This window comes from Megachile rotundata, chromosome 9, assembly GCF_050947335.1.
Source record: "Megachile rotundata isolate GNS110a chromosome 9, iyMegRotu1, whole genome shotgun sequence".
Taxonomy (NCBI): domain Eukaryota; kingdom Metazoa; phylum Arthropoda; class Insecta; order Hymenoptera; family Megachilidae; genus Megachile; species Megachile rotundata.
In genome coordinates this window covers 4697613-4721753 of record NC_134991.1, presented here as the reverse complement: position 1 = coordinate 4721753, position 24141 = coordinate 4697613, and the positions used below count along the sequence as shown (strand labels likewise).

At 30.7% G+C, this 24141-nt stretch overlaps 1 protein-coding gene and 2 long non-coding RNA genes across 6 annotated transcripts; 1 reads left to right on the top strand and 2 right to left on the bottom strand.

The window, feature by feature from the left end:
* Window positions 1-247: 247 nt before the first annotated feature.
* On the bottom strand, window positions 248-9607 carry LOC100881141 (uncharacterized). Of its 2 annotated transcripts, none has more exons than XM_003706338.3 (4): window positions 9466-9607; window positions 2117-3353; window positions 1926-2050; window positions 248-642 (listed from the first exon to the last, which is right to left on the bottom strand). In XM_003706338.3, the coding sequence occupies exons 1-4, from the start codon at window positions 9491-9493 to the stop codon at window positions 374-376; spliced, it is 1659 nt and encodes a 552-aa protein (XP_003706386.2). In that variant the 5' UTR covers window positions 9494-9607; the 3' UTR covers window positions 248-373. The 2 variants fall into 2 exon arrangements, with proteins under 2 accessions (XP_003706386.2, XP_012147799.2); XM_012292409.2 differs by having other exon boundaries at window positions 601-642; window positions 1939-2050.
* LOC105663463 (uncharacterized) lies at window positions 5488-10719 on the top strand. 2 transcript variants are annotated; one of them, XR_013039407.1, is made up of 3 exons: window positions 5488-6347; window positions 6570-6721; window positions 6954-7321. It is a non-coding gene; the product is annotated as an uncharacterized LOC105663463 (long non-coding RNA). The 2 variants fall into 2 exon arrangements; XR_013039406.1 differs by lacking the exon at window positions 5488-6347 and adding an exon at window positions 10492-10719 and having other exon boundaries at window positions 6445-6721; window positions 6954-9884.
* Window positions 10720-17074: 6355 nt separating this feature from the next.
* LOC143265187 (uncharacterized) lies at window positions 17075-22436 on the bottom strand. Of its 2 annotated transcripts, none has more exons than XR_013039404.1 (3): window positions 22315-22436; window positions 20189-20319; window positions 17075-18199 (listed from the first exon to the last, which is right to left on the bottom strand). It is a non-coding gene; the product is annotated as an uncharacterized LOC143265187 (long non-coding RNA). The 2 variants fall into 2 exon arrangements; XR_013039405.1 differs by lacking the exon at window positions 22315-22436 and adding an exon at window positions 21858-22149.
* Window positions 22437-24141: the final 1705 nt, after the last annotated feature.

The window sequence follows — 24141 nt, the reverse complement described above, 5'->3', positions numbered from 1 at the left end:
ATTGCCTATTAGCCGACGTATGGAAACGTTATCAGACTAACTCTGGTGTAAATCGTTACATATTAGCATAAATAAGTTCAAGGCCCATGCGCAGTTGTGCGAATGATGCATTAATTATTTTGCGACATGGTTTTGTCAAATGGTATTAAGCTTTACGAGTGATATTTGTAATTATAAACACGTCGAATGCTAATTGGATATAATGATTCTGGATTAGGTTAGAATGTAAAAAAGGAGGATGGCGAAGTTCCGTAAAAATTTTTTTTATAACTTTAAAGTATACAGAAATTATACAGATATATATTTAAATTATAGGAATGTTTGAAAATTATATAAAAAAATTAGTTTAATCTTAACAATTAATTTTTATTGTTTATTTCGGTAGATCATCCGATGGAAATTCTTCGGAGATGTAATCGTCGTTCAGTTCGTGAAAATAAAGGTAGCGTTCATGCAGTTTATCGATATGAGAGGCTAATATCTCCATTTTATGGAAAAAATTAGTTAGATCATTTTTTATCAGTTGTTGTTCGTGATTGGGGACAGTTGCAATTTCTTGTGCTAATAGATTCTCTTCTCCGCGGATATAACTGTCCAAAAGAGATGTAGCTCTTCTGTTTGTCTGAGTATTCAGGGATGGTCCTGAAATTGTTATATTAAATATAGGAATTTGTTAACGTTTATTGTTGGTGCAAGTATGAAATGCTTTATACTTAATATAACGTTTGTGAGATTAATAGTATTTATTACCAACATCATATTTATTATGCGTTGGCCATGAAATTAAAATTTTTACGTCGACCAGAAATAATTGGTATAGAATTTAATTAGTACAATATTACTACAATTTTGTTGCATAGTCAAAAAAAATAACGAAGCATACTTCAATTACATATGTAAGTCTTCGCGTACACTATTTATTTGCAGATATTCAGAATAAGTGTAATTATATTACATAATTTGCAAAAATAACAAAACTTAAAAAATCGATAAAAATATACAAACAATATTTCAAAATCGCTTAATCTTTCTTTTAACATTTCAAATAATTAATAAGTAATTAATAAGCAATTTGATTGAATTTCAGAGAAGAATAGTTTAATTATTTCTTACTGACACATATTTAAGCCTTATTTTTAATTAAGTAAATCATGCTCACCAAATTCGACGTAAAAATAAATAAATAAAAAGTTTCATCCTTAATGAAATTATGGAATACATTCGTAACTATAATTTTTCATAGCTTTGAAAGTGTTATAAACTTGTAACATTATATCATTCTTTAAACAAATTTTTGTAACAGAAAATATTCGTTTATTGTTACTTTTTTGTCAGTGTAACTTATGAGAGTTGTCTTTAAATTGAAAAAGATTATGCAATGAAGGATAAAACACGTAATGCAATCGCAACAATATTGCAGTAAAATCATGATTTTCCTTTTGTGGCAAAAATCTGTGACGTTTTGTTCTTGCAATCACGAGAGATTTTAAACAAAGCTATGAATTATAAACAAAGATATAGGAAATGAAATTATAAAGTTGTGACGTCTTTTCTGGTTACTCGTTCTGTTTTTTTCTGATTCTGTGAAGTAAGCTGAGTTTACATAACTTCAAATAATTGAGTGAAACTAACTATCATCATTTGTTCATAAAAATTGTATTTGTAATATTAGTGAACATTGAATTGATAAAATATTCATATAGTATATAAATATATTCGAGAATTTGTATAATATTACTAGTAACGTAATAATTTTCATGAAATTTCAAGTTTGAGAGGACTTGATGATGAAATTTTGCTGCCCTTGCATTCAATCATGTCATATATTAATATTGCAGAATCCGCTATTTGATATGTAATCACGTAATAAGTTATCCCATTACATTGTAGATAGACTCGTGATATTCAAAAATAATTAAAATTACCTTCATTACTTACGCGGTTATATATAACTTCCTCTTTCGGTTTATTCAGATTATCATCAACTCGCTTATTCCATAAATGTTGTTCCTTAACCGGTGCATCAGAAATACTACGCTTGTTAATTATTCTGTAACAATAATTAAGACTCACAAAATAGTACACTCATGGATTCAAGAATACGAGAAATGCATACCCAGAATCTCTGTAGAATTTTGGCTCAAGCAAAACAAATTCTTCATCACTCGTCCACGAAGGTTGATCTACTTGAGAATCATCTTCTGGGTTATTTACAAAGTCAGCTGGAAATAAAATCGTATCTTCCTGCCCTTCGTCGGTAGTTGCATCCAAGAGCGCACTTTCATCAACTGGACTGTCAACATATTCTCCAATCGGATTTTCATGGGCGAAGTCATCTTGAAACTCTGGATTGGGCTCCGGATGATTTACGACAATATGCACCAATCCCTTTCCGTTCGTATCTTGGTCAACAGTTGGATCAACGTTAGCATCATCCGAATTGACATCCGTGTCTATATCTGGATTAACAAATACTGCCGGTGGAGTCAACATTACATTCAGCGGAGTAGGGATACCCATTTTAGATAAATCGTCAGGGCTGAGACGTTGGTAGGCAGTGGCTACGTCCTCGGTAAGCTCCGCAGATTTTGCATCGCGTAACACTTTCGCGATTTCCTCAATTATTCTGTCAGCTTCCGCCGAGTCGATCATTTCCTCATTCTCATTTTCTGGCAGATTCTCTGGAATTTTTGACTGTTCAGATCCGTCGTTCTCGGCAATTTGTGCTCGCTCTTTGATATTAAAAGCGCCCGGAAACAGGACAAAAAATCCATTACCGAAAGTCCATTCCAGAACGTTTTCTTCCGATTTTGACAAATTGGGACTTACTTTTGGTTCTTCGTTCTCTATGTCTTTTCCTAAATCTACTACTATCATTTCTGGAACGTTAATTTCGGATAATGGAGAGGATTTGAGTTCGACGCCACTTTCTCGCGAATTTTGCAACCTCGAATTGGGATCTTTAGAAGCCGTATTTATTCTCTCTTCATCCAATTGCTTCTGAAGAGCGTCGACTGTTTTCGACAGAGCATTTTCCGCTTGTAACAAATTTTCCATTTGCGTAAGAAACTCATTGGTAGTGGTCGGACTTTCCTCGAGATGTAAACGTTGATCGTGCAAATTGCGCGGCTCTGATTCCTGAATACTGTCCGTAACCCTGACCTCTATTGATTCGACACGATAAGTTTGCCATATTGCGTAACAACCCCATCCGACGAACAAGAGCAGTTCCAAATACAATATGAACTTTATGCATTGTATCAGTTTTTTACAAGTATCTGTTTGTACGGTGGGTCGAATGCGGGGGGTTTCTTCGTTGCAAATTAATCCATCTTCTATACTGACGAGTTTATCTGAAATAAACGGAATGCAAATATAAAATAGATTGTGAAGCTTTGTAAATCTTTATGTAGGTTTTTAGATGTATATTGATACGCATTTAATTATTCATGTAATACAAATACAGTTATGTTTAAACGAAAATTACTTCCAGTTTGTACTTGTACTTTATATTTGTATCTCTTTGTACTTGCTGTGATGTATTGGAGAATATTTTAGGAATATTATGGGTTTTACGTGACTGATATTTTATATTGCAGATATCGAAGAAGATATAACTATTTGTTGAATTTGGCAATTTGAAAATTTTGAGATTGGAAGTTTTGACATTCGTAAACCTTAAATTTGGGAATTTAAGAAATTTTGGAATTTTCTATAGTTAAACATTGAAAGACGCGTAAATTATTGGATTTGAAAGTCGGAAAATTAAAATCTGTGTGATTGTGTTTTGGAAGCTGGAATATTAAGTTATATTAAGTGTGTAATTGTGTAAATTTGGAAGTTGGAAAATTAAGAGATGTAATTGTGTAAATTTGGAAGACGGAAAATTAAAAACTGTGTAATTGTGTAAATTTTGAAGTTGGAAAATTAAGAACTGTGTAATTGTGTAAATTTGCGAACGTAAAAATTAAAAAATGTTAGAATAGCAAATATTAATTTTTCGCAATATCAAATGTGCAAATTTTTAAAATTTTTAAATGTGTAAACTTCGAAATTAAGAAATTTGTAAATTGCGAGATTTGAGAGTTTAAAAATTGAGATACTTGTAAATTCGTGTAATTTTGGAATTTGTAAAATTCAAAATTATAGGATTTGTAAACTGTGCGATTTGAAAAATTGAAAAATTGAGAAATTTGTTAATTGAGAATTTAGAAATTGAAAAACTTGATTTTTAGGTACTCGAAACAAAGAAATTTAATAATTTAATCAAGCAGTAGCTGAATAACTTTAGTTTTAATCATTTTTTTGTGCAATTGTTGAAACTGCTACAAGAATGGTGGAAACTCTTCAGGTGTACAACAGAAAATATACTACAGAATTTAGTATATAATAATAGTGTTCTTGTATAACTTTGACATATTATAACAATAAAAGTTTTTTTAATGTATGTTTACAAAATTATATCGACCCAAACATTGAAAATGGTTTTTCCAGCGACGTATTATTCAAACTACGTCGTTATTATAATAAATGTGCGATTGGTTATGTAAACTTCATGTAAATATTTGTCATATGCATCATGTCATATGTGGGATTCGGTAAAGGGCAATTAATTTTTGCGTGGTATGAGTGTGTGTGATGTACGAGTGTGAAACAAAAGAGTGTGAATGCGAAAATGTATAAAAGCGCGACAGCGTCAGAGGCGACAGTCTAGTCTTGGCCGAACCGTAGAAACGTGAACTATCATCAATATATTAAATTTTGTATTCCTTTCAATTTATTAAAATATTTACTATCACTTTAATCCGTTTCTCATCTTCTTGCTCCCATCCTACATATATTTTTAAACGGTTAACTAGTTTGTTGTTGTAAAGTGTTGACTAGAAGTATTTAAAAACTTAATATTTATTTTAGTTGAGGATAAATTCATTATTGAAAATATAATTTCTGTTTTATGTCTGGTTTATGCGTATAAGAAGGACAGTAAGGTTAATTATATGTATAAAAGAAATTAAAAAGATATAATATAGTAAGTATATAAGGTGAAGTGGGGTAAGTGCAGACTGGTTTTTCTAAAGCTGGTATTTAAACGTAAATATTTTCAGTGTGCAATGTAAATACTTAAGGCTGTCGATATCGAACGCTTTGCACAATTATTACTATTTAATTAATATTAACTAGGACCTTAATTTTCATTGTACATTTTGATATTTATAGGAAATTGTTTAAAATGTCAACTACTCTGTACTTTCGCCGAAAATGGGGTAAGAACGTAACTTGAAGTTAAATACTTTGAAACTTTATTTCATGTGCAACGGGGCAAGAGCAGAAATATTAACAAATCTGCTATAAAATGCTTTTTACTGCATTATGCAAGTACTCTATACTGCAAACAAGTACTCTTAGCTGAAATATAAGAGGGGATATAGTGAAACAAAACAAGGAAACAAACATACCAAATGGAGAAATTTCGCTCATATTGTAATAAAAAAGTCTGTATATGTACTTGCCCCGTTTACGAATGTTACGTTCCGAACAGGAATCTTTTACAAAATTTCCTTTGTAGTTTTGACCGACCGGATGTGTATCGATAATGCGTATTGCATTTTGGGAACACCCTGATCGAACGCAGTAACGGTCTTTTAATGTTTATTAGATAGACTATCTTTTGGCGACTAAACCATGATTGTTAATATAACACATTCCTTCCTTCAAATCAACGTGGTCCCACGGCTAAAATCTTAGATCATTTCATTTCTCCGAACCGCCGAATATAAACGGAAGTCGCACTTGTGTGGTCCGATAACGCCAAGCGTTCTAGAATGTTCCTCAAGGGCCCGCGACGCAATATAAAATTACAATAGAAATTGTCTTTGTAACAGTACAAAATTATATAAATTACCCATAGTATTTCTTTATACCGTTATTATGAATACGCACACGTCAATCAGTTCCACAATAGTTACAGTACCGAGCGCGATTTAACTTTAATAATTGTAAAACGAAATAGATAATGTTCATTCTAAATTTCTATAATGTATACAGATTAACACTTTATATTGTATTGGTTATGCATGTAAAATTATTCAATAGCTAATTAACAATCCATAGCTCAAGGGTAAAGGAAAGAACTATATAGAAAGAGAGAAAGATAAGAGCTGGACAAGGGAGGAACACATGCACCCACCATCACCGCCTAATTAACGAATCACGGTCTCTTACGCATTAGCCTCGCAGCCTAATTCGTTAGGCGCATATCAATGCAACATAAACAATTTCGGACTAGGCCCACTCTGGTCTCCTCCGAGAGGTGCAAGTTGCGACACTCTTCGGTGTATAATCGCGAGGTGCGTGTCGAGGGTCCCTGAAGTGGTTTAGAGACGAGTTTGTTCTTGAATTTGTTAAAGTGCAAAATTCAGACAAAGACTCTATCTTCACGTAAAGCTTTCGCGTTAAATAATCACATTAATAATCACATTAAATTTTCAATTCAATTAATTATTCTATTTTTCTATTTAATTATATTCAATTCTATTCTTTTTAATTTAAAGTATAATTTTATTTTATAGTTTAATTGAATTTCACAATTGGTCAGTTCAAAATTATCATTGGTGGAGCGTTTTCATGTGTGTGTGTTCTTCCCAGGAACCAGGCGTAGTTGGCATTTCACGTTTTGCAAGAGGTTGATTAATTCTAAATTCATACAAGTACAGACATTTTGGTGAGTTGTTTCCTTCATTCTTCCAGCTATTTTATGAACTTTTCGGCAAGTAAATCAGTAGTTAATTATTTAATTTTGGGATTTCCCTCACTGAATTATAATTTTATTTTGTATTTGAGTAATTGTTTCTCCTTCAAATCTACGAATTGCGCGTCTCGGATATTTACAATATTTTTGTTCAGTTCATTGTGATTCACATTATATTATATACGCTACTATTCTAATCTGTTAGAAAATCCCAGTGACCCACCCTAACAAAGCAGGGACGACGGGCACATGGCCGTCCTACGACGACCATCGCGGGGTAGAGGCCTGCGTCCGGGCCATAAAACAACCCTAGGGCCTCAAGTTTCGCGGGGACTAGGAAACCTCGCGGAACGGGAAGAGGGCATTCGTTTAGAGACCTTTGGAAAAGGCGTTCGTCTACAGACCTTGGAAAGGCATCCTTCTCTCGAGGACGCTATTTCGCCCACGGATTCGGCATATATTTAAAATATATAGTATTTTGAAATCGGACTTAGCTAGCGTGTCAAGCATTTTTCTACCTCGTCTTACAAATCTCTTCATATTTTATAAAATATAATCTTTTGTATCTTTTAATTATTTTGAATTACATTTCTTTTATTGCCTCCGTCATATCCTATAATCATTGCGATCTTGTGAAAGGGCCCGTATGGGACTAGCGTATCTCCGGATCCACAAAACATTAAGTCCCGTTAACAATTAATATTGTTAGGGCAAACAAATCTTCGAGGCTTTATACGCGCGCTTCCCGCACGTAACACGAACTTACCCCACTTCACCTTATAATATATATGTGTAATATAAAATATATATGTATATGTATAATTAGAATAATTATGTATTGAAAAGAACTATAATTAACAAGATATATATATGAAATTAGAAGCAAATCGAAAACAGAATGATCCTTCGAAAGTTATAAAATCAAAAAAATGTGATTTATAACATAAAGTACTGTTATTTTCAATGGTTCATAAATTTAAATTTAAAAATTTTTTGTACCGTGTTTAAATCTGTAAATTATTATCATGCAAGCCGTAATCGTTTCATTTCTTGTACTGCACAAATCTAAAAATTCCTATATTTCAGTTACTACCGCACAATAGACAGATAATAGAGAAATCGTAAATAAATTTGAATTCGTTAATAGAAAATGAAGCTTTTGTATTCAGACTCTATGAAACGTGTTCAATATTTAGTATTGATTGAAAAATGTTTACTGCATTTTGTGAAATTAATCTGTCCCAACTGACATTGCTGATGTTGTCGTCTTCTCTGCGTATTATTAATATTTATAGAATCGTATATTAAAAGTTATTCCAAACATCAAGGAATCAAACTTTACGAAGTATTTGTTTATGAAGCTGTGGGATGACGAAGATATTTATTTTAACGAAATCGTCGATTCACTTATCAGAAGCGTGTATCAGAGTTCAAATGACATGTGTATACACAATCTTAAGTATTTCAAAGTTCATTGAAGTCTTTTAATGCAATATTCAATCTGTTTTCAAAATTGTACTTCAGTTGTAAATTTAAGTTTGCATTTAAATATTAATTTTAAAGAGTGGAAATATTTTACTGAGGTGAGACCATATGAAATGAAATTTTGCTGTGCTGTACACCAAAGACCCTTTCGTACAATGCATATGTTTTACTATTAAATTATTATATATTATCATTAAACAAGACTATTCAATGTACTAAAGATTACTGTTAAATTGGATATCATTAAGTACTATTATTAAATAAACTTTATTATTAATTATTATTATTAATTCAAATTAATACTGTTAAATATATCAAATTGTATGGTACTATTAAATATTATTATTAAACTAAATTCTATAATTATGATTATTAAACTAATTCTCATTATTAAGTATTACTATCATATTAAATTTTATATTAAATTTTTTAGTATAAAAGCCTCGTGGCTTTTTAATACAAAATCAGTTTAACATTAGCTACAAATATGTAAGTACTATTTTATTATATGATAAATTAGCAACTACATCTCCACCAATTGATTTAATTGTTTAAGGGTGTGATCAATTTTTAACATTTTTAATATTATTATTAAATTAATAAATAATATAGTTTATTGGACAAATCTTTTAAATAGTGAAGTTAAAAGTATTTTATATATTATTTCACACATTGTCATTTCATTGTGTTTATTAACATAATTACGTTTAATTATGTTTATTAGTATAATTACAAGTTTTAGTAATATATTAATTTCTTAATATCATTAACTTCATAAGAAATGGAATGTTTGAATTTATCTGATAATTTATTCATATCTGCAGAAGATATGCAGTTGATAGTTCAATAACAAGGCAACGTAAATTTTCATTTATGTAATCATAAAATATTGAAGTCCGCAAAGAGAATGTCAGATAACATGTAATTTTTGATAATAATTTTTTTATAAACGTTCAACATAATTTGAACTGTCAAATTTGTTAACTCCATAATTTTATAGTTCCTCTACAATGTACAAAAAATATTTAATTTCGTACAGAATTATTTCATACAGAATAGTTAATTAGTCAATTGAATTACAGAATAGTTCATTAAAATTTCACACAGAATCGTTTAAATTGATAATCAATAAAACGATTACAAAATTCGAAATTATGTTCGCAACGAAAAACGTTACACTTGACCGCGTACTATAAAATTTACATTGAAGTTAATATACGGAAAACACTCACCTTTACTGATGCTCCACTGTTCCTTCATGATGAACGATCAACGACACACTGTCGACTGAGAAAGCATATTAAATGGTAAACGCAAAAGTACAAATTAACCTCGACCTGGCAAAGTTTAGCGAAAAGAGAAGCAAAGGTCACATAAACGAATAAACTTATCCTCCTACCACCAACTGTTCATTCCGAGGAAAATGTCCGCGGGTCAAGTTATATCTCTTAAGGGTCATGGATGATAATTGTTTCGTTAATTATCGTGTATTTTCTATGTTCTATATCCTGAACCGTTGTTCCAGAATAAATAAAGTTAAACGACTTCATCCAAGGACCAAACCAACATCAGTCTGACACCAGAAGCATAATTTGTTTGCATTAGTAACCTGTGTCCAGGTACAGTTATGCAATAATTTTAGAAAGATAAGGTAATTTAAAAGCAGCGATTTCATTGTAATTATTAGACTGCACAGACTAATTATGAAGTTTCATAAGTTGCAGCAAGTTTATTGCAAGAATATGCAAAATATATTCGAAATACGTGCGAGATAAACATTAAATATTATGCGATAAATTCGCACTTTTAAAGATTAGAGCATTCGAACAATTTTACGTCATCATATAGCCTGCGACGTGTAATCAACACTTATGCGCAGTTTAAATTTTTTCTTGTACTCGTATCATTGTGATTTACATGGAGGAGAGAATACGAATATAAGATATTGTAGACGTTTGTTTAATTATATAAAATTTTCCCGAGAATAGTATAGTTTTGGCCTTGAACTCGACCTGTTAAATTGAATAAATATTTGGTCGATAGATATCTTCGATCGATAGAGTCTGAGCATCGCGAACATCGTACAGCGCTTTTAATTTTGTTATACGTTTCAAATAATAAATTTTCATAAAATATAATCGTAATCGTTTATTACCCCGAATCCGACTGCAATATTAATTTTATTTTTCAATCTGAGAAATTTTAAACATAGCAGTATGATCTTAATTAATTTAATTTTATAATAATTATATGGACAGATTGTGTGCCTGTGTGATCATAATGAGGCTATAGTTACCACTAGAGATGCGGCTATTGACGAAGTTATCGATTGATGTTAACGGTATTGGAGTGTTATCGATATTTCAGTTATCGGTACTGCCGTTAAGATATCACTATGAAGAGAAGCGAAAGTAAATGAAATAATCGTAAAATTCCAAATTTTTTATTACGAAAATTGATTTCTATATTTTTACATTCTCACGTGGCAATATTTCAAAATTTCTACATTTCTATATTCTAAATGCATTCAAATTATACATACGAAAACAAAGTGTACATATAGTGGTAGTAATCCGTTGCATAGAAATATTCACGGATCAATCCGTTGCTCGTTGTGCAAAAAGACAATTAAAATTAACGAAAAACGTGGTTATGTTCTCTGTCAGCAAAAAACGTAAATTGTTAAAATACAACAGAATTATGATACAAGTATCTCATATTAAGAACGTCAATGATGTCCTTTTGTTTGCACTTTTTTATTGTCAAAGAAGTACTTTGTATTAATGATATTTGTTTCATATATTTGTTCAGTTTTCACTTAAAGATGTATATAATCAGTATCGTCAAGCATAGTTTCTGAATGAAAAAGTTCTTCAATCCGAGCTTTCGTGTAATATATTACGTCAATAATTACGATTAAATCTGTGAGGACAGATATGTACAATGAAGACAAAAATAACTGCCCAAGAGGAACAACAACTTTTACAGGTTTCTTCCTTGCAAACGTAAGGTCCTTCTTCTAAACTGGCTGGACAACCTGTGATAAACAAATTATAAAAATGAAGTGAATTAATAAAATTTATAAACACATAAAATTTATAATCATTATACTACTATAGAATTTTGAACAATGTATATTCAATATAGGCCCTAAGATTAATGTTTTAATGTTTTAATAAATTCATGGTAATTATTTAAAAACGAGTACACCACCTTAATCTAAGTAACCTCATCGGCAAAATTAATTGAGCATAGAACGAATAGGGCATATGTGATACTAATTTATTCTATTCAAATACTTCAATATGTGATAATAATCGATTATATATATTGTACTCAAAGTTCTACAGTTTGTGAGAATTAATATTTGAGGAAAAGTAAATATACATATTTTACAATATAATAAATTTACTAGAAACAGTATTATTCAGTATTTGCCACACTGTTTGCAATGACCTTGAAATACGTCGTCAAAAACGTCATTTTGAAAAACTTCTCCTTATGCATATAACTACCACACGGCTTCAATTTTTGGGATGTACGCAGAAATATTTTTAATACTGTAATTATTTACAAACGGCTGTACACCGCACCGATTTCGACGATCTTGAAATATGTTCTCAAGATTAACATTCCCAATGTCCTTATTTCCGTAAGGAATCAGTTTTTGACTTTAGTTTTTAAAATATGCGGAAAAAGCTAAATCTCCAAACACTATTCAATAAAAGAAAAATGCTTCACTACATTTTCAACTTGCCTAAGAAACTGCATTTCAATTTGTATTGAACAACTGTACAAATATTTACTAAATCGACTCGGAAATTACATTAACTCAGTTCATCATAATATTTATATACTCAGAAATTCCGCAGTGTGCTTCAAACATTCGCTAGCCAACCTTATGCAATTCTTAATTATGTCATATTCTTGTATTAACTTGCGATATATAAGTTGTCCGAATTATATTTTATATATTGTTACATTTTGTTTCTTCTCCTCATCGTTTTATTTCCTTTATTTAAACTCTAATTTGTGTCTCGTTTACTCTAAATGATTGTAAAAATGTAAATCATGTTAAACATTCACACCACCGCATTTCTGTTTATGTATAACCCAGTATATCCGAGTATGCTTCACTCTTACTCTGATTTACGTCGAGTAATCTGGAATCAACTAGTACATAAGTACGAGATAAGATAGTATTTAAAAAAAATAGATATTGCATTAAATGTATGCAACTATCGAAATTGAATGTCTCTGTTTAGGAAATCACTCAACTATTTTGACTATAATTCGGTGAAATTACATTTCTTTTTTGCTTTGAACCACCAGAACCCTATTTTTAAATATACAAATGCATCGGTATGTTAATGGAACGTCATCTTTACTACTATAGTCACGTATCTGAACATTATCTGTTCAATTAAAAAAGTTTAGTGGCATTGAAACTATTTTATCACGTGGCGTCAATGTTTGTCGTAACCTTTACATCCTGCTCTTACGTTCTCTACCTCTATCGTAAGAGTACTTTGTACATTTATCGTAATATTATCTCCTTTCTATATAATATTTTCAATATAATTCGCTAGTTTTTTCCTTTTATTTTAGATACTTTTATAGCCACACATTTAACATTGACCTGAACGTATGCAATTCCCAATGAAGTTATGTTATCTTCTCGTCAATAGTAAAATTAATCGTTGATAAAAATTTGTACTCCAGTTATTTACGAATGTAGTTGCATTACTGTCAGTTTCATGTTTTTGAATTATTCTATGTCTTTATATACGCGTCACAGTATTGTAATTGTTTACATTGCTACTGAATTAATGTTGTGATTTAAAAAGAGAAGACTCGCGAACAAAACAAATAGTCAGTTTGGTAGCTTTAGACTTCAGGTGTTAATTTGCAGAGAAGAAATTATGCTCTTACCTTCGTTTGAATATTCTGACATGATGAACTCTCAATCAATTGTTGCATAGAATTGGAAAGGTGTTCGGCGAGATGGTACATAAGCACGAGGACTATATTATTCACACCCTTCTACGACATTGGAAAACTTGCACTGAAAAACCGGGCAAAACTAATTCAAAATTTACACGATTTTCAAATTATCATAACTTAATGAGGAATATTTAAAAACTGACAAGACAACCGCTAACTTTAAGTGTAATTTTTCTACTTTTTGATTCTACAGTTATTCTAATTAAAATATGCAAAGTTGGCTTCATATTTTTCTGGCAAGACTTCAATAATGATGAATAATCAGTGAATGTGGCAAACCTCAAAAAATATTGCGGTCAAGAATGAAGTCTATCACTCGAGCACTACTATAAATTTTTCATAATTTTACAATTTCACGAGCGGATATGATCAACTAGGCATTTGAGAATTTTGGATCTAGATATTTTTGGATGCAGTCATTATTGGAATTTGTTGATCTTAGACTTATTTGGAAATATAAATGTATTGGAATTTTTGAATTCAGGCATTTGGAGGTTGCGGACCATTTGGGTTTGGTCTAGGGATTTAAGGATTGAAGATCTAGATACTTGGGGATCTAGAATTTTTGGATTTCAAGGATTTGAAGTTCTAGGAATTTGTGGGTTAAGAAAGTTTGATAATCTAGGGATTTGCAAATTTAAAAATGTGGTGATTTGAAGACTCAGAGATTTGAGGGTTTCGGACTTTGAGGGTCAAGAGATTTGAGGGTTTCGGACTTTGATGGTCAAGAGATTTGAAGATATGAGGATTTCAGAAAATAGGTAATTGTGGATATAGGAATTTGTGGGTCTAACAATATAGGAATTTGGATTTTATAGATCTACCAATTCGGATATTTGAGAATGTGGGCATTTAGGGAATTGGAGATCTATGGACCTAAAGATTAAAAATAGTAGGTGTCAGGGTATTGGGGCGAATGGCGAAATTTCAAATTTCTTATTAGCGATTTGTACAGTGTATTCGAAGTAGATATATGCACATTAAATACAATAATTAAGCACCTGCTTCTTTTGATATTACAAAATGTATTCTACAATAATGTTTAACCGATACAAAATTTGCGATATTTAGTTCGGCATTGTTCACATTTATATTATGATATTCAAATTTTAATTACCTCTCGTACAGTATAAAAAATAAGATTATATTTTAGTTCGTTTCCTGACTTCCGTATACTCCATTCAACGAAAGACCATACATTGAGTAAAACTGAAGCCAATTCAAAGAGTGGAAACATGAAAAAGAGGCGTGGTATCTCTTTTAGTTACGACTATTGATAAGGTAAGATTGGGAACAGAATACTGTGATAAAATAATGTTAGTAACTTTAGTCATTGCGATTTAGTTATCTGCACTCTATAGGATATGTGAAAGATAGCAAATGTAACCATATATGTTTGTCCTTTAAGCTTGGTTTCAACTTTTATTATGGGGGTTGAATACATTTGTATTGTATATTTACGGTTTCACTACCATGTGCTTTTGACTCGTTAGTCATGCTGAACAGAAAAATGCGAATGAGAAGAGGAACTGATATAGGATGTACAAGATGTAACAAAATGTTTTGTCATGGCTTCACCAGCTGATTCTACAGCTTTTAATCGGTTAAGATCTGTAAACAAAAGTTGCCGCAAAATTGACCTTGACGGAAAAGTTCAAGGTCAGATTTTTTTTATTGTATTGTATAGTACTTACTCGATAAAACAAAAATCTTACAAGCACCATAGGTCGCAAATGAATCCTGCACTTGGAAAACGAGATTAACCATTTCTAGGGTTGTTCTCTGCGTCTTGAGCGGTTTACAGTATTTTGCCGTAGTATAGAATCATCGACACTGTGATTACCGGCTTAGATATGTCCACCATTATTGCGTAGACACGTCCTCAATCTTTCTTTTAAATTATTGCGAAAATTTTCATAAATATTGGCAATTTACTTCACACGACGAAAAGCGTTTTTTATTCGCAATTTTAGTTGCCTCATACTTGTAATTAGTTGGCCTGATCGGTAAACAAAATTCAAGCCATGACAAAATATTTTGTTACACCCTGTACACAAATTAAAGATATATACACTCGTTCCCTTGAACATTGTAAACGTGCATGTGCGTTATAAAATGGATTCGTACTAATACGATCTAAGATACGCAGGAGAAAATGAAACTTAAAGAATGTACTACAAGTTTGGTGTCATGGCTGATGGATTTTCCATTGACTAACCATAACTTAGTTACTTTTTATGTATTTTAACATTATGTATATATACGTTTATGCATTATGTTACTCGTTTGTATGTAAGCAGTTATGTTACAATTTAAGGTGCCTCATGACATGACTTATTGCATAAGTCAATAATGATTTGTATTTCTCCTCACACGCAATCAAAAATTTGATTGAAATCAGAACGCGTGTGCCACTGTGACGTTTTAGGGCTGTAGAGTGGTTTGCTTTTTGAATAAAATGAATACATCATTTTGTAACAATTTAATTTAATGTAACACTTAGTTTATGGTTACATTGTATGTAATGTATGTTCGCGATATACAATACTGCGGCGCGATGAACAGTAAGTTGGTTTTGTGATTTGTCGAATTGGTGAATTAGTTGTATGACTGTCAAAGTTATGTTGAATACGAAGGTGAAAACTGGATTCTTCAAGTAATATTTAATACGAAGTTAAATTAGGTAAATTATATTTTTGAAGTACTTTATTTTCATTTTTTTTTTTTTTTTCGAAGTCGATGATTATCCACAGTAGCAACAACCACTGTTCTTTCTCACCGTAATGGCCTTTTGGACCCTCTAGCGTTCTCCTGGCCAATCCTTCAGTTATCAACATATTTTTATCTGAAATTTCCGTCATATTTTTTATCTATTTCTTCTTTAGAATTCGTATAGGCGTCAAACAAGATGAAGGGTACTTGTGACGTGCAAGCATTTCTACGTCACAAGGTACAAAATTTGCAAATCACAATAGTCGCTACTTTTTTTACAATTTCGATCAATTTCTGTACAAATAATTTCTTCCTTCTTGATTATTGTGTAAAAATGTAATAAAGAAAAATATTCAGATTGCAGAAAATTTTATGCTATGTGTTTATTCTCGAAATCTCATATTTTGTCGTTTCTTTTAATAGATGGATGATTAATTCCTTTAAAGTTTTACGAAGAAATCGTCCAATTCTTTTATGTAATTATATGTATTTTAATTATTTTTTACGGCGGCAAAGATCTTCTGACGGCAAAAGTAAGTTTCCAAAAAAATGAAAAATGTATAAGAACAGAATACTGTTTAAATATGTGGTCGTTTGTTTTTGAATTGTAATTATTCTAAACGTATAATTGTGTTAGCATCCTCGAGAAGTTAACATATACAGAAAACTGTATTTAGAATAATTCTTATCGTTTTCTTTATGAAGTCATAGATTTTTAAAGTTTACGTAATACTGATTTATAATCATTGTAGGCGAAATACTTACCGAATTGATGTGCAGTGTACGCAAAATTTTCAAAATAAAATAACACCTTTCGTCTCTTGTAATAAGAAAATATATTGTCTGCGACTTTGTTACTGATTTTCTTATTCCTATAATTCCTTTAATTTCTGGCAGCGTCCGATTTTTCGAACCTCACATAATGAATTGTGATACATCTTCAAAACTTTCCAGTTTCACTTATATTAGTATTGAAACATCGACGCGGCAAGTGCTAATTTGGTTTTCACCGAGAAAATAAGATCAGTCAAAAGGGATGTTTCACTTGATTTTTTATTAAAGAAATTTAAGAAGTTAAAAAATTTGAGGATAAATTAAGTGTTTGAGCATATAAGAAGTTGGGAATATAAGAATATAAGAATTGAGCTTGAAATTTAGGAATATAACAATTTGAGGTATTACGGATATAAAAATATGGGAACCTACGAGTTTGAAGATATAGAAATACAGAAGCTTGAGATTTGGAGACAAAGCAATGTCGGAATCTACAAATTTGTGAAGCTAGGAAATAAGGGATCCAGATAATTCTAAAAACTGAAAATCATTTGCTGTACAGTTTCAGAAATAACGTCTTAGATACAATACAATTGCATTTCTCATCCGAAAGAATATTTATTGTTTCCTTGTCTTAGATACCGCTAAAAAATATAGGATTCCAAATTAAAAGGTCGTTGAATTAAACATTTATTATTCATATACACATATTAAACAAAGTATTAGTTTCGTAGACAGTATTATTTACTACGAAAATAGAAAGAACTTAAGCAATATAAAATTGTTTTATAAATGTTTTCCTTATTACAAAATCTTGTGAAAAATTGAAATTAAGAATAAATATTATTATTTCATATTAAAAGGTTATTTATCATTTTCTTTTCTAAAACAAATTACTATAATAGCAGTATTAGTAGCATCGAAATATGCACGAATCAATCTGCTCTTCATTGTACAAAGATAAAAATAAAATTAAACTATGTTCTCTGCTAGTAAAAAACATAAATTACATAACAAAGTTCTAATAATAATTTCTCATATTAGCAGCGTCCATGATAACATTTTATTTGCACCTTTTTTATTGTGAAAGAAGTATTTTGTTGGACGATAATTGTTTCATAGTTGTTTAGCTTTTACTTAAAATGAGTATAATCTGTATCATCAAGCATTGTTTCTGAGTAAGATATTTTTTTAATCAATGTTTTCATGCAATATGACATTTTTACGCCAAGTTTTTGGTTAATTCGTGTCTTCACTGATTATTTAATTGTGTAGACTTCTTATTTATCTAACGCTGATTTTTAACATAAATTGTAATCAGTATTACAATTACTGCGATGGAAAACATAGTTACAGCGGCAACACCAATTCTGCATGCGGAACCAACAAGCCATGCGGTACAGCAGTCCATCTCCTTCTGTTTTAGCACGGTAACAGAATGCTTTGCATTCTGTCTTAAACCTCCTACGCTGCTGACTGGATTATCCATAATAAGCAGAATATAAAAATTAAATAAGTCAATCAAAATTATGAACATTATAATTTATGCTTCTTTTTTACATAAAATTATCAAAAATAGTTCAATGATTATAGTATTATTGAAGTTTGCAAAAGATCCATTCAATATAGGTTCTAAGATTAATGTCTTACTTGTAAAATAAATTCATGATAATTATTCAAAAACGCGTACACCATCTCAATCTCAGTAACCTCATCGGCAAAATTAATTGAGCATAGAACGAATAGGGCATATGTGATACTAATTTATTCTATTAAAATACTTGAATATGTGATAATAATCGATTATATATATTGTACTCAAAGTTCTACAGTTTGTGAGAATTAATATTTGAGGAAAAGTAAATATACATATTTTACAATATAATAAATTTACTAGAAACAGTATTATTCAGTATTTGCCACACTGTTTGCAATGACCTTGAAATACGTCGTCAAAAACGTCATTTTGAAAAACTTCTCCTTATGCATATAACTACCACACGGCTTCAATTTTTGGGATGTACGCAGAAATATTTTTAATACTGTAATTATTTACAAACGGCTGTACACCGCACCGATTTCGACGATCTTGAAATATGTTCTCAAGATTAACATTCCCAATGTCCCTATTTCCGTAAGGAATCAGTTTTTGACTTTAGTTTTTAAAATATGCGGAAAAAAGCTAAATCTCCAAACACTATTCAATAAAAGAAAAATGCTTCACTACATTTTCAACTTGCCTAAGAAACTGCATTTCAATTTGTATTGAACAACTGTACAAATATTTACTAAATCGACTCGGAAATTACATTAACTCAGTTCATCATAATATTTATATACTCAGAAATTCCGCAGTGTGCTTCAAACATTCGCTAGCCAACCTTATGCAATTCTTAATTATGTCATATTCTTGTATTAACTTGCGATATATAAGTTGTCCGAATTATATTTTATATATTGTTACATTTTGTTTCTTCTCCTCATCGTTTTATTTCCTTTATTTAAACTCTACTTTGTGTCTCGTTTACTCTAAATGATTGTAAAAATGTAAATCATGTTAAACATTCACACCACCGCATTTCTGTCTATGTATAACCCAGTATATCCGAGTATGCTTCACTCTTACTCTGATTTACGTCGAGTAATCTGGAATCAACTAGTACATAAGTACGAGATAAGATAGTATTTAAAAAAAATAGATATTGCATTAAATGTATGCAACTATCGAAATTGAATGTCTCTGTTTAGGAAATCACTCAACTATTTTGACTATAATTCGGTGAAATTACGTTCCTATTTTGCTTTGTACCACCAAAACCTTATTTTTAAATACTCAAATGCATCGGTATGTTAATGGAACGCCATTCTTACTACTGTATTTACATATCTGAACATTATCTGAAGTACATACAACATTATATTATCTTCAATTAAAAAAGTTTGGTGGCATTGAAACTATTTTATCACATAGCGTCAATGTTTGTCGCAACCGTTACATCCTGCTCTTACGTTCTCTACCTTTATCGTAAGAGTTCTTTGTACATTTATCGTAATATGGTCTCCTTCCTATATAATATTTTCAATATAATTTAGTTTTAGTTTTTTCCTTTTATTTTAGATCCTTTTATATCCACACATTTAACGTTTACCTGAACGTATTCAATTCCCAATGAAGTTATGTTATCTTCTCGTCAATAGTAAAATTAATTGTTGATAAAAATTTGTACTCCAGTTATTTACGAATGTAGTTGCATTACTGTCAGTTTCATGTTTTTGAATTATTTTATGTCTTTATATACGCGTCACAGTATTGTAATTGTTTACATTGTTAGGCTTTGTCCTTACTCATTTGCAACTGAATTAACTTTATAATTTAAAAGGAGAAGACTCATGAATAAAACAAATGGCGAGTTTGGTAGTTAAGACTTCAGGTGTTAATTTGCAGAGAAGAAATTATGCTCTTACCTTTCCTTGAAGGTTCTGTCATGATGAACTCTCAATCAGTTATTGTTCAGAATTTGAAAAGTGATGGACGAGACGACACATCAGCACGAGGACTATTTTGTTTAACTCTGTCACGCCATAGGGAATTTGCACTGAAAAACCGGGCAAAACTAATTAAAAACTCACACGATCTTCAAATTATCCTAACTGTATCAGGAATATTTTAAAACAACCACTAACTTTAAGTGTAAATTTTCTACTTTTTGATTCCACTGTTACTTTCATTAAAATATGTAAAATGTGCTCACATTTTTCTGGCAAGTCTTCAATAATAATGAGTAATCAAGGAATTTGGCTAACCTAATACAATATTACAATCAAGAATGGAGAAGACTATCACGCGAGCACTAAATTTTTCATAATTTTACAATTTCACAAGCGGATATGATCAATTAATGAGATTTGGGAATTTTGAAATTTTGGATCTAGATATTTTTGGATGCGGTCATTATTGGAATTTATTGATCTTAGACTTACTTAGAAATATAAACGTATTGCAATTTTTGAATTCAGGGATTTGGAGGTCGCGAACCATTTGGGTTTGGTCTAGGGATTTAAGGATTGGAGATCTAGATACTTGGAGACCTAGAATTTTTGGGTTTCAAGGATTTGAAGTTCTAGGAATTTGTGGGTTGAGAAAGTTTGATAATCTAGGGTTTTGCAAATTTAAAAATGTGGAGATTTGAAGACTCAGAGATTTGAGGGTTTCAGACTTTGGTGGTCAAGAGATTTGAAGATATGAGGATTTGAAAATATAGGTATTTTTGGTTGTAAGAATTTGTGGGCTTAATGATATGGGAATTTAGATGTTATAGATCTACGAATTCGGATATTTGAGAATGTGGGTATTCAGAGAATTGGAGATCTATGGACCTAAGCATCAAAGAAAACCTAAGTGGTCTTGGTAAGGTCTAGAGACCTAAAGGGTCTCCAGGGATCGAGTTAGTTCATTATATCGACCTGTCATGTGAAATATTCTGTAACTTCTGTTTTGTAACTCTAATACAAATATATAATAAAAAGTATCTTATAATTTTGTATGACGTACAAATTTTAGAACTGTATTTCCAATTGTTCCAGAAGAGGCGATATCAATCACATATCATTAAGAGAAATATAAAATGCTAACGAAGTTACCCTAGCGGAGATAAACTGCAGATGTGAAAAAAGGTGTCAGAAAATTGTAAGGAGCTTTCTTGTTTTAGAATAAATTGCTTAGAATGATGTTCAGGCCAGATGTAAATATACACTTACAATTAGATACATAGTTTTACCCTGAAAATTTGCTTTAAGTGTTATACGCTCATATTTGACTACAATTTTGTAACAACGCGTTCAACTGCAGCGTCTAGGTAACACGGCTTTGTTATTTTTATTTGTAGATTATATTTAGAAGAGTTTAAAAGAATCAGGACGAAACACTCTATACATTACTACTTTTTAATATAAGTTACACAGTTACCTTATTATAACTATAAAAATAGCATGCACCTTAGATTAAAAAGGTAATGACACTCTTAATTACACATTTATGAGAATACCTATTACTCAAGATGATAAAAGTTTCGTTAGCGACCTGTAAAGTGTATTCGAAGCAGATATATGCACAATAAATATAGTAATTACGAACCTGTTACTTTTAATATAATAAAATGTGTAAATATCAATTCACGAGTTGGCGTGTGATGCGGTCGATCCAAAGTGAAAGAAATTATGCTTATCCCTATTGTAAATACATCTAGTGTTACATTTCGGCAAATAGGAATAATAATGACAATAACTACTTCATCACGCAATTTGCACTAGCGCACTCACTCTCGAGTCGTTTGTGGACCGTCATTGTTTTTGGTCTAATGGGTGTGCGTGATCACTCGAACCAATTGTTAGTACTACCGAAAATGCGCGTGAGTCTAGGCGTCCATTTTTCTGTTCTGACCAATTGGAGTAACTCTTACAAACACCTGGGTCAGCCCCTTCACGCGCCAACTCTTGGGTTGACAACGGTATAATATTGTTTAACTGATGTAAAGTCTGTGATGCTTAACTCATCGTTCGAATTTTTATTGTATTATTCAAATTAAAGTTACCTCGCGTACACTATAAAAAATGAAATAATATTTTGCTTTGTTTTTCGAATACAGTATACTTCAACGAAAGACCACACATTGAGTGAAACTGAAGCCGAGTTCAAGGAATGAAAACATTAAGAACTGGCTTGGTATCTTTTTCAATTACGATACTTGATAGGGCAAGATAGGGAATAGAATACTGTGATAAAATAATATTAGTAACTTTAGTCATTGCTATTTAGTTATCGTTGCTCTATAGGATATGCGGAAGATACACATTTCTTATGTGTATAATAGCTACACTGCACATGTGGGATTTAAAATATTTCATACTGAAATTTTTTTCTCGCGTTAGAATTATAAAAGTATCGTTAAATTGTGCTGAAACATATGATAGACGTAAAATAACAGAAAACGTATTTCGTAGACAGATGTTCAATAAATATAAATAGTATATGTTTTTATTTCAACACTTACCTTTGTATAATGGACGAATTATGCAGGGCCGCCGAAAGCTAGAGGCATAAGAATGCAAGGACAGATTGTGACAGCAACACATGTATGGCAATGTAGTTAATAAATAATATGTTTAATAGTTACAGAAAAATATTTCATGTTTCCATAAACGTCTTTTTCAGATTAAATCCATTATCGAGAAGAAGATTCATAACTACTAATTTTTAATGAAGTAGTTATTTTATTTATGTTAGTTTTTTGGTATTCTTATTTGGTTTGTTTATTATTTTTATTGAAATAATTTTATTAAATGTTTCCATAAATAATTATTAGATGCTATATGTGATAACTATAATATTAAATACCAATAATTTGATACTAAACATTAAATAATAAAAGTAATTTCATTAAATATTTTAATGTTACATAATAATATTAAAAATTAATAATTTAATACTACATATCGAATAATAGATATAAGTTTATTAAATACTTTAATAAAATTATATACTTCTTAAATGCTCTAGAGAAAATAGTTATGTATCGTCAGAATACTTGTTCAAATGTGTTGAAAATATAATTATTATTCACTACGATTTTTTAAATAATATTTATATAATAATATTGTATATTATTTAAGCCTGTCCCACGTGCATGCACGTTAATTCAAAGCTTTACTTCAGTTTACGAATTGTTAATTTTATATCGAATAAAAATGTAACCATTCCTCGTTTTGCTTTCTCGTCAAATTTATAAGAAGAGTGCAATGTGTATACTCGTCATTGTCTAAGTTTAATTACGTATTATACAAGAAATATTTTAATCTAAAGTTTGCAGTTAAATAAAATAGCTTCTAAAAGAAATTTGCATGTGTTATTACTGTTGTAATTGGAAATAATATGTGCGTGAAATATTCTCTTACTCAATTTGAATTCAAATTATTTTTTAATGCATCAGGCTACAAAATAATCCACGACGGCCCTGGCTTAATGTATTGTGCAATGCAATGATGTCGATCTGTTGGCACGCAAGTCACATGCAACACAACTCCTCTTTGTCTACTTCATAGAACTGTAAGGGATACAAAAGGTAAATATCTACTTCGAAGAAGACCTTACCCTTGAATATGTTATCAAACACACTCACTCAATCTGTTAAAGAAACGAAATTGGCGAAAAAAGTTATGCGTTTGAAGAAAGTTTGAAAGGTGAGTTCCATTAACTGCAAAAGACAACCTCCATATTTCATAGGTAAATTAAAGATTACAAAAAGTACTCGAATAAGAAATTTATCACAGCAAAAGAAACAAGAAATCGCTTAATTGAGCCATCAGGTTTGGGCAATTTTTCATATAAAAATTTGTCGGATTATTATTACACGAGAGGTTAT

Excerpts from the sequence above, each read along its gene's own strand:
- LOC100881141 (XM_003706338.3), bottom strand. The coding sequence starts at position 9,493 with ATGAAGGAACAGTGGAGCATCAGTAAAG. Across the intron at positions 3,354-9,465 it reads ACAGTGGAGCATCAGTAAAG|ATAAACTCGTCAGTATAGAA; the intron begins GTGAGTGTTTTC and ends CGTTTATTTCAG. Across the intron at positions 2,051-2,116 it reads AAATTCTACAGAGATTCTGG|AATAATTAACAAGCGTAGTA; the intron begins GTATGCATTTCT and ends TTATTGTTACAG.